The sequence below is a fragment of the Lynx canadensis genome, chromosome D1 (assembly GCF_007474595.2).
Source record: "Lynx canadensis isolate LIC74 chromosome D1, mLynCan4.pri.v2, whole genome shotgun sequence".
Lineage (NCBI taxonomy): Eukaryota > Metazoa > Chordata > Mammalia > Carnivora > Felidae > Lynx > Lynx canadensis.
In genome coordinates, this window is record NC_044312.2 from 9,716,707 (window position 1) to 9,731,994 (window position 15,288).

The 15,288-nt window shown below is 56.1% G+C and overlaps 2 protein-coding genes across 4 annotated transcripts in view; one reads left to right on the forward strand and one right to left on the reverse strand.

Annotated features, from left to right (window-relative positions):
- Nucleotides 1-6,017, forward strand: part of SIK2 (salt inducible kinase 2) — a 124,037-nt gene extending 118,020 nt beyond the window's left edge. The window contains exon 15 of the mRNA XM_030333656.1: nucleotides 290-6,017. Within this exon, the coding sequence (XP_030189516.1) occupies nucleotides 290-917 (628 nt within the window). The 3' untranslated portion in view covers nucleotides 918-6,017. The remainder of the gene's footprint in view (nucleotides 1-289) is intronic.
- Nucleotides 2,398-15,288, reverse strand: part of PPP2R1B (protein phosphatase 2 scaffold subunit Abeta) — a 33,911-nt gene continuing 21,020 nt past the window's right edge. Inside the window, exons 15-17 of one of the 3 annotated variants that reach the window (XM_030333657.1) lie at nucleotides 11,230-11,348; nucleotides 4,205-4,285; nucleotides 2,398-3,457 (exon numbers count right to left, since the gene is read on the reverse strand). In XM_030333657.1, the coding sequence (XP_030189517.1) occupies nucleotides 3,365-3,457; nucleotides 4,205-4,285; nucleotides 11,230-11,348 (293 nt within the window). In that variant the 3' untranslated portion in view covers nucleotides 2,398-3,364. Of the gene's footprint in view, nucleotides 3,458-4,204; nucleotides 4,306-11,229; nucleotides 11,349-12,819; nucleotides 15,229-15,288 lie in introns of those variants that run through there. The other 2 variants (XM_030333658.1, XM_030333659.1) reach the window with 2 other exon arrangements.

Here is a 15,288-nt window from a genome sequence, read left to right on the forward strand (position 1 = left end):
GGGTGGGGAACCCCCCACCCCCACTTTGAAACACCCCAGGTGGGAAAGGTGCCTCTTGCTTCACGGGGAGAAAAGCTCAGTCTCAGACAAAAAGTGTGTGCACTTCAGCACTGAGGGATCAGGAAGTAGGAGGTAGAAGAAACCCAACAGTCGGTTCCTGTCCCGTTTTTTTCCTGCGCGGACAACAGAAGCGGGAGGGACGGAAGCGAATGACTGATCCTGGATTTATATTAAAATCGCTATCCCTGAGGAAGATTTAAACTTCTTTCTTTTGCTGTTGCCAATTTAGACTCCACCAGAAGCGACTCTTTCTGCAGAAACAGTCTCAGCTGCAGGCCTATTTTAATCAGATGCAGATAGCGGAGAGCCCGTTCCCGCCGCCCCTTCCCCGCCAGGAGGCGTCTGCGCAGGCGCCGCCGCCCCCGCCCTTCGGCCTGGCCCAGCCCCTGAGCCCCGTCCTGGAACCCGCCCCGGAGCAGATGCAGTACAGCCCCTTCCTCGGCCACCAGTACGAGGACCTGCGGCTGCGGCCCCTGCCCTCCTCGCCCGGGCCCCGGGCCCCTGCGCTGCCCGTGCACCTGCAGCAGCAGCAGCAGCAGCAGCAGCCGCCCCCGCCGCCCCCGCCGCCGCCCCCGCAGGCGGGAGCCGCCCCCGCGCCCCTCCGCTTCCCCTATCAGACTTGCGAGCTGCCGGGGGCGGCCTCCCCTGAGCCGGACTATCCCCCGCCCTGTCAGTACCCCATGGATGGAGCCGCGCAGAGCGGCCTCGCGGCACAGGACTGTCCCAGGAGCTCAGGACTGCAGGAGGCCGCCTCCAGCTACGACCCCCTGGCTCTCGCCGAGTTCCCTGGACTCTTCGATTGTGAGATGCTGGAGGCTGTGGATCCACAGCACGGGGGCTACGTCCTGGTAAATTGACCTCAGCGCAGGAAGTGAGGCGGGTCAAGTGAGGGAAGAATGTGGATTTCTATTTTTTTTCCAGCCTTTTAAGTGTCAAGCTTACTTTCCTGCCCTCTCCCAAAAGGAGAAAACCACGTTGCCCAACTGGAACCAGGAGGGCCTGGCCCGGCGCGCAGCGCTTCCTCTTGGCTCGGTCTCACCGCGGTCTTGTGGGGCGAGGGGCTGGAACACGTCGGAGCTGAAGCCCGTGCCCTTAGATCAAGTGGAGAAACGCTGGTGGGAGGCGCTGACAGATGTTGTCATGAGACATCCAGACCTAGGTTTCCTGTAGACCTACAGCAGTTCGTTATCGGGGGAAACCTTGGTGAACAGCTGTGTGCCATTAGATCTGGGCAAAACGAAACACAAAAAAAATGCAATATATTTTTCACCGAAGCCAAGCGACAGCCCGTCGTGTTCAGGCAGGTCAAGAATACGTAGTGGGATTTGACGCATAGGAAGGAAAACTGTGCTCGGTCACCGGATCCTAAGTTTGAAGCTGCTGATGCAGGTCGTCCCCAAGACCACTGCAAAGCAGGGGGACGTGAGCTTTGTTTCAGGGGCTGCTGAGTGACAGCCGGGACTGAGCCTTGATACTGGCAGTCGTCTCCACCCGGAGCAGTGACTCCCCCACCCCCTCCCTTTTCAGAGGTTTCTGGGGCTCCTACTCTGTCACCTGTAGAACCATGAGACCCACCGCAGTGGAGACCGGGGAGCACCGGCCCTGGGCCAGGGGAGGACGGGCTCTTCCGGCAGAGTCTTCTGTGGAGACCGCTGCTCCCGGGCGGTCAGTCTTCAGAGGGCCTCGCGGCTCTTTTAAAATGTAGTCACTACTTTGACTTTATACTCTATGTTGCTAGTAGTTTATGGAGCTTTGTACATTTGGACAGTTTCATGTAGGGCTTAGCAATTCTAAGGACAAGAAAAATGAACTTCGATCTCCCATGTGAAGTGGTAGTGCCGTGCCTTTTTGCCCAGACCGTGCTTTAATTCTTTCTTTTCTGTAGAAACCAACAGTTTGCCATTTATGTCAAGGCTGAATCCAAAGTCCCTTCGGAGTTTGTTTTCCACCATGTGGGAATCGCGTTCTTCATTTCCTTCAAAGTTTTAACTTGTAATGAAATGTTCAAGTATTACAGCAATATTCAGAACCACAGATGTGTTAACCATCTAGCAGACCATCTGCCAAACACGTTCTAGGACTAGCGAAACGTAACCTTAACCCTTCCAATTCACTCATCAGAGGAAGTCAAAGCTAGATGCACCAACTAGTTCATTGTGTACCTAGTAGGAGCGAGTAACCACCCAGCGTTCCTGACAGACGGTCGTTTGTCCTGTAGCCCGGCCTGTCCTAGCAGCAGGTGACTGGGCTGAGCACAAAGCGTCACAAAGCACAAAGAGAGACACTACACTGATGCTGCATCTGGAAACACCTTTAAGTTGCCTTTCCTCTTTGTAGTCTGCCCGAGCAGGTGAGAAGCCCCTAGCCTGGTATCAGGGAGGCGCTCTGCAGGGGGTGGGGTGAGGGTCCGGGGTTAGCAAGAGAGGGTGAGGTGGAGGACTGTTGTTTTTTTGATGGCCACAACTCATGAAAACCCAGGAGGAATGAATTCTGTTCATTCTGTGGATTATTCCTCCTCGTGCTTCAGATTCATGGTTTCAGAAGATAGAGAACATCGTTTCATTTAAGCGATGCTTGTGTTACCATCTCTAACCTGTTTTCAGTCTGCAAAATAAGCCAGTTATGAAACACGGTTTGATTTTAGACTAAAGGATTTTTTTCCAAAATCTACAGAAGCGCTGTAGTATTTGTGAAATTAAAATGCCTTCCGGCCTGAAACTGGGATCGCAAGAATGTTACTTAGAGGTGGACACAGAGGCCCTGGGCCATGGGCCTGGGAAACCTCTGAGCTGTGGCTGACAGGTGAGGCCGGCCCGGGGGGACAGTCCCAGCAGCCACCAGGTCTGGGAACAGCGTGAACCACTCTGCCGGACCCGTGTCGTAAGCTCCTGTTTGCTTTCCTCATTTCAAGCAGCAATCAATAAATTCCACAACGATCGTCTTGACTGAAATGTAAGCTGGTGAGTGGAGACTGGTGGTGGTCAAGTGTTTTCCCAGCCCCGTGTGATCTGTCCCCTAAGTAGTGACCTCTGTACGCTTCCGAGTTTTCACACACACTAAGATGACACGAAGAAGGCTTCGTATTGCTCTGTTTATGAGGCTTCTTTGAAATCCTCTTTCCAGTCTGTTTCACGTTAGCAGTGTGTGCACTACTGTATAGTAATCATTAGCTTTATTGTCTTGTAAACCAGGCTCCTCTGAAGAGACTTTGGTGAGATGAACGTGAGGTAAAAATGTCATTCGGCAAAAAGTGCAATACGCGTGGTACTTTTATTTTTTATGTTCTTTTTTTAATCCAGGGGTATCAGTCTCTGCTTTGGGAGAAATGCACTAGGTCTGCAATTTCCAGCTGGGCAAATGAGTCTCTGGGATTTACATGCAACTGATATGCTGGTCCCTGTAAGGCAAGTACGCCGTGTTACCACAACAGAAATCCTCCCTTTTAAAGGCCCTGGGGGGCTACACTGACCCCCCCCCCCCCAGCGGGCACTGCCCTCGCGGTATCTTGAGAACGGGGCAGAAGGTTCTCGGCAGCGCCCCGTCTCCGCTATCCACTTAACGTCTGGGGCCCACGGAGGAGGACTAAGACCTGGCACCAAGGACCCTGTACCAAACTCTTCCTCCCCCTCGGAAAGAGAAAGTCAGACTCCCTCTGTTCCTCAGAACTCAAGCCCGGCTGGGGACTTAGGCTGTTTCCTGAGTCAGGTGGGACAGGGCGTGTGCCCTTCTGGGGAGGAAACGGGCCACTCTCCCGCCACCCCCAGGCCTCTCCCCCTCTGTCCCCACGCTGTCATTAGCACCTCAGGGGGGAGCGGGGGGCACCCGGAATCGGGAAGAAGCGGGTGGATGCAGCCAGGGGGTGCCTGGGGGGCCAACCAGAAACCACGGGGAAGGGCCACCAGCTCAGGGACGTGGATACATCAGATGAGTGGTTTCCCGGGCGGGGCCCTCCCCATCTCTAGGCCGTGGTACTTAAGTACAGGGGGCGCCGCGCGAGTCCATGGATCACGTTTAAGAGCTTCTGTCAACAGTTACACGTAAGCACCCTTTTGGTTTAGAGGATATCCTACTCCAGACCTCTTTCACGTTCCTCCTCCTCTAGAGACTGTACAGCGCGTCCTCGGACCCGTGTGGGGGGGCGTACCTTGGCCACATCTGTACCCCTAAACCGGGCCATCTCTACTGCCTCCTCCGCAGCCCCCCGAGCCGCGCTCTCTCTCTGTACCTAGACATCAAAGGTAAAAACTGGAGAACAGGTAGTAAGTTGGAGTCATTGTATAGGCAGGAATCTTTGATCACCGTGTTAAGTCTACAAAAACTTCCCAAAACATCTTCAGAAGGGTGAAAGACAAGAGCAGCATCAGCTGTCTGTGTTTCTGAACCAGACAAAAACCTTTTTTTCATGGACGTACGTCCTCTGCCAGGCGCAGTGGTGTGGCCCCGCTCGGCGGGTGGCCCGGAAGGGGTGGGGGCGCAGGCAGGTGTCCTACCCCCACACGGAGCCTCCCGCTCACACCCCACCCCGCAGCCGGGAGCCCTGCCGGTTCCCACCCCGGCCCTCAGCTCCCCTGCGTGAGAACGTGTGCACATTAATCCACACACATTTCACAACCAGTCTATCAAGTTAGCTGGACACAGGCTCACCTCCCACAGCTGAGGAAACCAAGGCTCTTCAAAGTTGAGGTGACCGGACCGAGCGAGCAGAGCCCATGCAGGAGGGGCCAGGACGGGCTCTGGGGTTTTCCAGCTCCTCGAGCAGGCTCTTCCCCCACCACCCCCACCGCGGTAGCATTGGACTCTCCTAGTGAGCCCACCAACAGAGCCCCATCTTAGCAAAGTAGCAGCTGAAGGGGGCTCTGGCCCTGCAACCAGATTCTCCCCTTGGCAGCCGCCTGGCTTCGGGGAAGAGGCGCCTGCAGGGACAGGCTACAGCCCTGGACCCCGCATCCTTCAAGGGCCCGCTTAACCACCGGAGGTCAGACTCCCAGCCCGCATGTCTGGTTCCTTCTAGTCGCATGACGCTCACTTCCTAGAGGAGTAGGAGGAGTGGATGGATGGTGGCAGTGCCCACCCTGCCCTGACGGCGGAGCCTCTGCTCACCCCACCCCCCAGGCTCAGCCCCAGGGAGGCCCTTGGAGAACAATCTGGAAAGCTGCCTGGCCTCGACGAGGGACCTTACCATTTCTTTACAGGGAAGGTCCGTCAGACACAAGTGCTGATTAGACACTTTTAGGGATGAAAAAAGATAACCCACTCTGATTGAACAGAGGCAGGGTGGGTGGGTAGAGGGGAGCTGTGAAAGAGGAAGTACAAAACAGCACCCTGGAGAAACACGACCCCGGCCTAGGATACGGTCGCATGAGCCAACAGTGAAAACCCGGACGGCTGCTGGCTGGCTGATGTGTGTGCCGGTTCAACATCTCCATCAAGGCCATGCGAGTGGCCATGGCTTCCCACTAGGGGTGAAAGAAACCCGCCTTGGCCAAGATCTCCGAAGGGAAAAGAAGCAGAAAGAAAAGGTCCACTTCTCTTTGGGGACTGCAATTTAAGAAATAAAAGTGATCGAGATATTTGCACTTTGTGGAAAGGGCAAGATTATTTGCTTATTTCTGAAAGGAGGAGGGTTGGTCTTTGGTTTTGTGAAAGAGTTCCTTTTGATAAAAATCTAATTGTAGTTATTTTTTCTGTGTGCTTTTTTTTTAAGTTACTAAGAAAAAATGGTGAGTTCAATAGCTTTGGTATTTTGAGTGCAAATCATAATAGCTCCAATGTGGAAAAAAAAAAAATCAAAATGTAACCTGTCCCTCACTGTTAGAAAATTGCCTAAAATGCAGTTTAATAAATGATCTTTGTTATCAAATGGTAATTTAAAGGGGGTAATTTTCTGCGAAGAAAATGTACTGTTTTTATGTTTCCAACATAAAATTGAACTAAAATAAAAACAACTTGTTTTCTAAGAGCCTGGGTGATCTGAATGTCAGACGGACGAGATGGGGCCTTTACCTCATCGGGCCTTGAGTGGAATTTATTTGAAGTCTGGAAGGTGGCTGTGTTCCCTGAGCTCTGGTGCCCATTTCAGGCTCCAGAAAAGGACAGCGGATAATATGTTCTCATTGACGTCAGCAGGGTAAATAATACCTTGCTCTGAGATCGCCCGAGTCCGTGTCAGCCACTGCAGAAGGCTGGCGGGGACAGGCTGACCACAGCCCGCCGCCTGGGCCGCGCTGCCTGGCTCTCCCGGAGTCTCCGAGAGGGAGGCCGGCAGAGGAGGGGGGCGGGCGCCTCGGGCTCCCCCAGTTCCAGCTGCAGAGCAACTGGGGGGAGGGGTGGGGTGCCGCAAGCCCCCGCTGCGAGGCCACAGTGGCCCGTCTCTTGGCCTGAGGAGCCCTCCGCCCGCTGCTGGCGCGCACACCGCCCCGGCGCCCTCCGGTGCCGGAGAATCCCTTTGCGAGGCACCGCGAGTAGACCCCGAGTGAAAGGGCAGCGCGAAATCCCGCTTTCCGGCAGCGAGTTCAACGGGGAATTGGTTTCACTCAAACCATCGCAGCGGAGCCCATGCTGCAGAACTGAGCTCCCACGCGGGGATCGCCTGCGACCGCAGGGGCGGCCACGCACAGCAAGAGAGCACGGCGCTCTGCGCCCACCTGTTCGGCCCCAGCACCGCATGCAGGTGCTCGGTCCTGACCTCGGGAGCTGTTACCCCTGTTGGCCAACCCAAGAACTTGGTGACCCTGAGGTTCAACTGCCTCTTTTTTTTTTTTTTTTTTTAAAAGGAAAGCACTCAATTTCAGTAATGGCGTTTTGCAAACTATCCCTTTTCCCACCAAATTTCTCCATCATCCTCGTGTTGCCAAAAACAGCCCAGGGCACAAGCCAAAACAACAGACCTGCTGGCACAGAGTGACCGAAACCAGCCAGTCGGGCCCCTGACTTAAACATTCTCCAGGACATCCTTCCCTTCTGCAGCGTTTGCGAGCCAAAGTCTTGGCCCACGTGGAGGAGGGAGAGCCCCCTCGGGAGAGCTGAACCCCAGACCCGGGGTCTCTGCCAGGCCCGGTGGGGGCTGGGACTCAGCAACACTGCCTGCACTTGCAGAGGGGCACGGTGTCTGCAGTCCACTCACCAGCACGCCACCATCGCCACACGTCTGGGCCCTGCCCAGGCACGGAAGGCCTCGCACCCCACGCCCGTGCTCCTTCGCAGGCAGAGTCCGGTCAAGCTCCACATCAGGGAGGCTTTGAGAGTTTCCGACTCAATCTCTCCTTGCTCCTCAAAGAGGAGGAGGAAATAATGAGGCCTGAGATGCTGTAAGAGGACGGGTCTGAGGGTGCCGACCCTCAGGACTGAGTCCGTTACTGTGCCAGGGCCACTGCGCAGCTGCGAGTGGGGCCCAGCTGAATGGAGGAGGCGGCCCCGAGGCCTTTCCTAGAAGCACACCATGCAGGGGACCCTGAAGTCTCAGGCACCTCCTCAGCATGAGACCCACTGGAGCTGTCCTGGAGTCACCAGAGAAGCCCACATGTTGGGCAGGGTCGTTGTGCCAGCACAGAGGCCCCAGGGACCGAAGGGCCCGGCCAGGAGAACAGGGCGTCGCTTCCCCAGGCTCACCTGCTGGAGTCCCCACCCCCGACCAGAAAGGCCCTCCAGGCAGAGCGGCGCCTGCTGGGGATAGGGGACATCGGACAGTGCCAGAGACAGCGTGGGAGGTGGCAAGACACCACTGCCGGCCCCGCCAGGGTCCTGAGCGCATCATGGCAAGGGCTCGTTGTTCCCAGGACTAACTCGGGGACACGCACCAGCTGATTTAACTCCTAGCTTTACTGTGAGGGTCAAGGGGGGCCGGGCCCTCCAAGCAGAAAGCCCCTCAACAGCTCGTCATACAGTCTCCCCTCCACCCGTCTTGCTCTCGCTGAGCTCCTCACCCCCCAACAGCAGACTCCCACATGGGCGTGGGACACCTGGGAGACCTCGGCACTGGCCAAGGGTGGCTGCCCAATTCTGAGCACCTGCTCCAGGTTGAGAACCGAGAACTTTGGTGCCTGGATTCCTCCACTCTCGGTCATGAGTTCTGGGCAGCACCAGCCACAGGTCGCACGGCGGGAAGAGCATCCACGAGAAGCCACATCCCACCCAGAAGAAGGCCTTTGTCATCCACCTGCAACTTTCAGGCCAAGCCCCTGGGCAGAGGGGCAGGCGGCCCCAAGCTCCAGCAGTGGGGATGGTGCCAGGAAGAGGCCAGAGCTCCAACCGGCCTCCTGAGCTCCAGTCTCCTGCGCGCGTCCTCCACGCCCAGGCCTCCGGCAACCTCTCCGGGCCTCTTCCCTCCAGGCATCCAGAGCTGAGCTCCTGAGATGGCCCAGGAGGCCCCCAGGCAGCTCTCGGGCGGGGGGGGGGGGGGGGGGGGGGGGGAATGAGGACAGAACAGGCAGGAGGTTGGCCCCAAGAGCCCAGACAACTGAGCTGCCCGGTGGCCCCACCTCAGGCTAGCCGGAGCTGCCCAGTTGGAGCACGGAAGACAGGCCAGAGGTCCTCGGGGCCCAGATGGCGTGAAGCCTGGGGGAAATCGGGAAAGCTGGGAAAACCACAAGTGGAAACAAGAGCGGAAGGAGAAAGGGGTGCAGGAGGAGGGATCTGTGCCGGACGGACTGCTGGACCGAGGGGAGCGGAGGAAGAGGAGGATTCGGCACGTCGGCGCCCGCAACCATTATCTACGGATGCCTCCCTGGATTTGAGTCTCCAAACCCGGCCGCGTGGAGACCGAATGTCCCTCACAGCTGCTCCTTCCTGCAATAACAGGACTGACATCACTGTTGTCAGGGAAATGGTGTTTTGATTAAAATCATGTGACGGCTACTTTGTGATTCAATAAACAAATCCTGTGTTAACCCTCACCTGACGGAGGGCAGCCCCATCACCACAGGGCAACCGCAGGGCGACCGCAGAGCGTCCTGGAGGGAAGCCCTGCCCGGCAGGAGGGGGACGGCCCGGCCGCCGCCACGGCCACGACGACCAGGCAGCTGAGCGCACCTGGGGTGGGCCGGGAGCTCGAGGCGGCCACGCTGTTCCCCGGCGGGTCCCGCGCGGAGGGGGCACGGGTGACGTCCAGCACAGACATCTGCTCTGCAGGCGCAGGGCCGAGCGGGCACCCTGCGACCAGAGGAACCGAACCGGCTCTGGCCTCGGGCTCCCCTCCCCCGGCCCAGGCGACAGGGATGCCCCACGGCTCCCGCCAGGCCCCAAGGCCGACCCGGGCGGCCAGTGGCACGGACGGCGAGGGAGGGGTTAAGAACAATTTCTGGCTTGCGTTGGATGACTTCCTGGATCACTCACTTGGCTGCCGGCCCCTGACACGCAGGGCTCTGCCTGGCAACACTCAGTTCCTTCCATCTCACCCTCAGGTCATTTTCCTTCAGAGAAACGAACGCAGGGAAGGCAGGGGGTATTTCTGGGTTCAGTGATCTGCAGCCTCGGCAGCCTCCAATGCCAGGAGACCCCGAAGTAGACAGGACTTGGGGGGAGGCTCACAACCCGCCGACAAACGGAGCCAACGGCACCTCCCGTTTAGGGCCGTGAAGACCGAAGGAGAGTCCGCACAGTTCGCGAGGCCCGAAGTTCAAGGAACGACAGCTAACGCGGCCATCGCGGGGCTGCCGACTTAGCCGAGCAGGTCGGCCACGGCGAGGTCGCCTCCGGCGTCCCACGCTCGGGTCAGACGTGCGCGCTACATTTATTTAGTGGCACGGCCAGCTGCCCCTGACTTTGTAGGAAAACACCTAACACCTTTCTTCCCAAGCAAGGCTGAGGCATAGGCCTAAAAATATGTGACTCCGTCCTGCCCCTTCGGCGAAGGCATCTTCCCAAAGGCCAAGTTCCGGGAGACACAAAGGGCCGAGCATTCAGGCGCGTGTCGGGGCCCCGCGGCCGGCTGCAGCTGTGAGCGACACTGTCCCCCAGCGCAGCCCGGGGTGCAGCCACCATCACGACAGCTCGGCGGGGCAGGGAGGGGCGGGGGGTGGGGGGCAGCTGCCCGAACCGGGCATGCCTGGCAGCTCCAGCCCACAGGAAATGGAGAACACTCTACGGTGAAGGACCGCAGTGCGGGGCCTGGACAACAGGACCAAATTCTCGTGGCCTCAGTCTACTTAGAACGAGGGAGAAGCCAGGGAGAGTCGGAAGGCAAGCCTTCCACGTCAGAATGTTCCCCAAGCAAACCCACCACAGCAGGCATGAGGAGGCCGACTTGTGCCCAACCCACCACACACAGCCCGAGCTCAAGAGCGGGCGGCTGAGGCCTCTGCCCCGACACACGGGGTGGGCACCGCGCGGGTCCACTTACACGCAGGGTTTCCCCTAAATCCAGTGTGAGTGTAGTTCCCTTTCTTAGGGTTTTAAGATGCGTTCTCCTCTCTAGCAGACCTGGCTGTAAGAAATAATACACATACACACAAAATACGTGTTCGTCGACTGCTGGTGTCGTCGGCAAGGCTTCCGGTCAACAGAAGGCTATCAGTAGCTACGTTTGGAGGGTCCAAAGTTCTATGTGGAGTTTCAACTATGCAGGGCCGAGGGGGCGGGGTCAGCACCCCAACCCGTGTTGTTCCAAGTCAGCTGGATTTGTGAGCCATACACCACACTCCCAACAAAAAGCCCCAGAGCAGGCGCTGGCACCAGCTTCGATTAATGAGCAGTTACTCTCAAGTTGAAAATTCCCGTATACCTCCCCTAGACATACCTCAAACGGGGCTTGGGGCCCCGTCACAGCGCAAGCGACAGACATGGTGCTTCCCTTGAATGGAGAGAACCGCCTGAGAGGAGCCGTAGCAAGTGAGAATGGCCACCAGTCTCTGACGGGAGGGGGAACAACCCGCATCTCCCGAGGCGACTCCACCAACCACCCCGTCCTCTGTGTGAGCCTCGCTGCCTCTGCCGGGGAGGGCGGCCGGGAGGCCTGTGGCCACAGGAGCCCCAGAGCTCTGGAGAGCCCACCCCGCCCCTCAGAAGGAAGGACGAGGAGGAGGGCAACAGGCTTTAAAACCACACTCCGTTGGCCGGAAAAATCGGTCTCCTGAAGAGAATTAAAGGTACCACTCTGCGTCCCCCTGCTGCAGCACCACGCCACGCTGGCCACCCTGCACGCGCACCTGCAGCCCAGGTGTCCGTGGCGCTTACCTTTCCTGGGTCCTCTTCGGGCCCTCTGGCTCTCAGGAAGCGGTTCTTGGCCCCAGGAGCGCTGGGCTCCTCACTGTCCTTCGCAGGGAAGTCTGGCTTCCTCAGCCTCTGGGCCACCACTGGAGACACAGACGGCAGTCCCATAACCGGCCCTGGGTCCCGCCCACCAGCACGTCCCAGCCAGGCCCCCCCCCCCCCTCCGCCCCCAGCTGCCCCAGCACTGCTACGGCCCCGGGGACCCGGGCCCAGGAAGCACCGCAGACCCTCACTGAAGGTGCCCGTCCCTCAAGGGCCACCGAGCGCCACCCCACGGGGTCTTAGGGTGCCAGCTGGGTGCTCCCCCACACGGCGGTCACTGCCTGCAGAGCCCCGGCCGGACAGAAAAGACCAGGCTCCTCTCAGAAGTGGGAGGGTCAGCTTCAGAGACCTGGAGAAGGGAAGGAGTCGGCATCACTACCCAGCGAGTCAACTCCGTCCTCCAGAAGGCTGCCGTCTCAACCGAACATTATGTAGTTTCCTGGAATCAGGGGGCTCATGGAGGCGAACGGGGAATAGTGGGACCACTGTAGGCATAAAGAGGCCCGGCGCCACAGGAGTGACCGGGAGAGAGGGGCAAGGCCCTAGATGGCGGCGGTGACACAAATCCCAGGGAGACGATCCCATACCGGCGCACAAGCACTTCATCCTCAAACTGAGGCGGCGGCTCCTGCTCTCTGGGCTCCAGGCAGAGCGGATGGAGGCGGCTTCAAGAGAAGAGCACGGGGCGGGGGACCAGAGCGTCACACCCAGCGAGTTTGGGCCGCGCACCCAGCGAGTTTGGCGGCCCTGCCCCACCGTCCCTGGGGGGCCACCGGCACGTGAGTGCTCCAGGAAAGCATCGACTTTCCACTCCGCGGCAACACGGTGACGGGTAACGCCGCACCGAGGACGCACCGCTGCGGCTCCCCTCTGCGTCAGGAATGACACGTCCGTTTCCCCCGAAGGTCTGAGTGAGCACCCCGGAGGCCTGGACCAGACAGCTCAAAGGTCGGGCCGCTGTGCTGATCAGGACGAGCCGTCCAGCAAAGACCCCGGGGCCCCGCAGCCCAGTGGCCAAGCCGTGGCACCTCCATGAGCCAAGGGCCATCACTGCAACTAGCCCTTGTCAAAAACCACACACTGAGCTGTTCGTTCTCATGAAACAGGACGCGTCCTCAGGTTGCTGTCTTCGCAGCAGCGCAGAGAAACAGGATCTGGCCTCTTGATCCTATGACGGGGAAGCCACACAAACGTGGGAAGAAACACACAGATGAATCCCGTGGTTGAGGGGACCGCTATGCTGGCATAAGCCTGTTCTGTCTCTGCTCCACTCTCCTCCCTGACTGAACGGACGCCAAGGGGGCAGGACAAAAACTACGCTCCTCCCCGGCAACGTACACTGGGGGCCATCACGCCAACCCCAGCGGGGCCGCTGCCAAAGTGGGGCCTGAGGAAGGGGGGCCCAACCCTCGCGTAGGAGTGGTACAGCCCTTCCTGGGCCAGCGGGAGAAGGAGACGCAGTCTGGTACCTTCGACAACACGTTCTTCGCACGCAACACATCAGAGGACAGGTTTTAGAAATTCATTCAACATGTTTTTATTGAGCACCTTCTAGTTAGGCCAGACACTGATCTAGGTGCTGGCGATACAGGAGAAGACAAAAAAATAGACAAAAATCCCTGCCTTTCCAGAGCTTCTGGAGCTGACATTCTAATGAAATCAAGATAAGAAAAGTAATCCATGGCCAATATGACCAGTTATGAGCCAGAGAACAGCTCCCCTGAGTAACAGAAGGGATTCCCTATCGCTTAATCAGAAAGTCAATCAAGTCCCTACGGGGTCACCCAAAATGACAGAGCCCTGCTTAGCTCCCAGACCCATGCTTGAGAAATCAAGGGCTTCTGTCTCCTCTTGACCAGTCTTGGAGGGAGAGGCCAGTGCTCAGGGCTCCCCAGGAGTACACTTAAAGTCTAAAAGGCATTTAAAAGTCTGTCCCCAAACCAATGGCATTCCCAACCAAAGAGTAAAGCAATAGCTGTGTGACTTTGTTTCAAGAATCAAGAATCCGAGACAATAGCCTCTCAAATATGCAATTCACCAAGTGGAACACAGCCTGCAGAGAACAAAAAGAACCATCAAACTAAAATTAAAGTGTTTACAGCGTAACAGTAAAGACATTAAAATGAGAATGCAGGAAAATTTTTTGCATAGCAATAGATTTAATCCTTGGCCCAAAAAGTAATAAAACAGAAACTTCCTAGAAGGCAGCTGGCAGTTTCAAATGCAGGCCGATACTGTCTGAGTCAGGTTCTGTTTATCTAAGGTATGACAAACCTGGAAGCATTTGGTCCAACTTGGTTTTTTACATAATGGTTTCATGTGCAGACCTTTATAGTAAGTCTTCACCTTCACGGAGCAGGACAGGGCTCGTTGGGTTTACACAAGGTTGTGAGTGAAAGAAAACAATTCAAAAACCCAAACGGAAACAAGCAAACCACACAGCAACATACGAGGAGCAAAACATAAGCTACAATGAAACGTCATTAATTAAAATTATTAGGACAAGGCGAGTTTGAAATCTCAAAGAAAAAGTATCAATGTTCTCGGTGAAATACATAAATATTTCAGGGACCTAGAGTAAAATGAATACATCTAAAAAAAAGGTGTAACCCCTAACGATCCTCATGGAAGTTTTTTTAATAAAACTGAAAAGAGTGATCAGTAATTGGCATATCAACTGGCTATCAATTGGATAAAGGGGGCTTTTTAAAGAGAGCTTTTTAAAAAGATTGAAGTAGTTCAGATACTATGGGTTTCCTGACATAGTATTAATTTGCTTCAGCAAACCCTTCGGCTTGGCTCATTACCTTAAATTCCAGGAGAAATTAACGAGGTTTTACCGTAAAGTACAAACACAAACACTTCAAACGGTAAGTCTCCAGCGTCACCCACACCAAGACGTTAGGAAGGAAGCTTCAGTTGGTAGCTACCGGCGGCACAAGGCAGCGAGGACCAGACGTCAGCAGAGCTGAAAGCGGAGCCAGCTAGAGAGCAGGAATCCCTCCCAGAAGCCGACCAGTGAGTGGTTTCTCTACTCAGCAGACACACAAAGGGCAATCTTACAACGAAGCAGTAAAACGACTGCTTGTCAGGAGGCACTAAGTTTTAAGCTTCTGGTGGAGAGACCAGGAAAGGAGGTGGGGGGAGGGAGCGAAGGAGCGGTGTTTGAATGCAGTTGCCATGGTGAGCCACTGAAATTCAGTCAGCTTCCAACACCCCGCCAGCAGCAAGTGGCATCTGTGTTTCAGGTTTCCGAAGGACATGATTACAGCAAAAATCAAGCAAATAAACCCCAAGACAACCTCTACGTGAACCCTGAGCTTCCACACTCCCCTTTCATGGGAGACACTAACGCAGACCATCAGTATCCAGGAATATGTGGCTTTCACTAGGTGACATCTCAGTGTAGCTCCCAGAGTGTTTATAAAATAAGGTATTCCAAATCATGTACATTTAACTTTGGAATCATGGAGAGAGACACACACAGATACATGTCAACATCAAGAGAATCACTCCACTCCTTGTCTGGGTCCAAACCCATCCAGACGTGGTTGGAGACAGTAAGTGGCCGGGGCCTGACCAAACAAACAGCAAGCGTGCGGGAGCCCCGATGGTGCCGGATAATCATTAGGAGGCAATCAAGAAATGACCGACCAAGGGTCAGGAACTGGTCACAAACAAGAAGAATGCGTTAAATGTAATTATCCCAAAAGTGAAGAGACAGACAATCCCATTTCGTCTTCAGAAAGAATCAAGTCACTGAAATTTGATCTCTTGTAAGTTGTTGCCATTTGCTTGGATGAAGTCTTGAAGGTTTTCCACTCTGTGTCCACCCAGCATAAGAACACATTGACTAGAAATCTGTGATAAGAATTTAGTAAAGTCTTTTCCCTCCTGTTCCTCATTATGCCAATGCAAGCACTGGAAAATTCCAAACAGAATCAAGTTAGTGGCACAGAAAGTTCATGAACTATCTGTGTG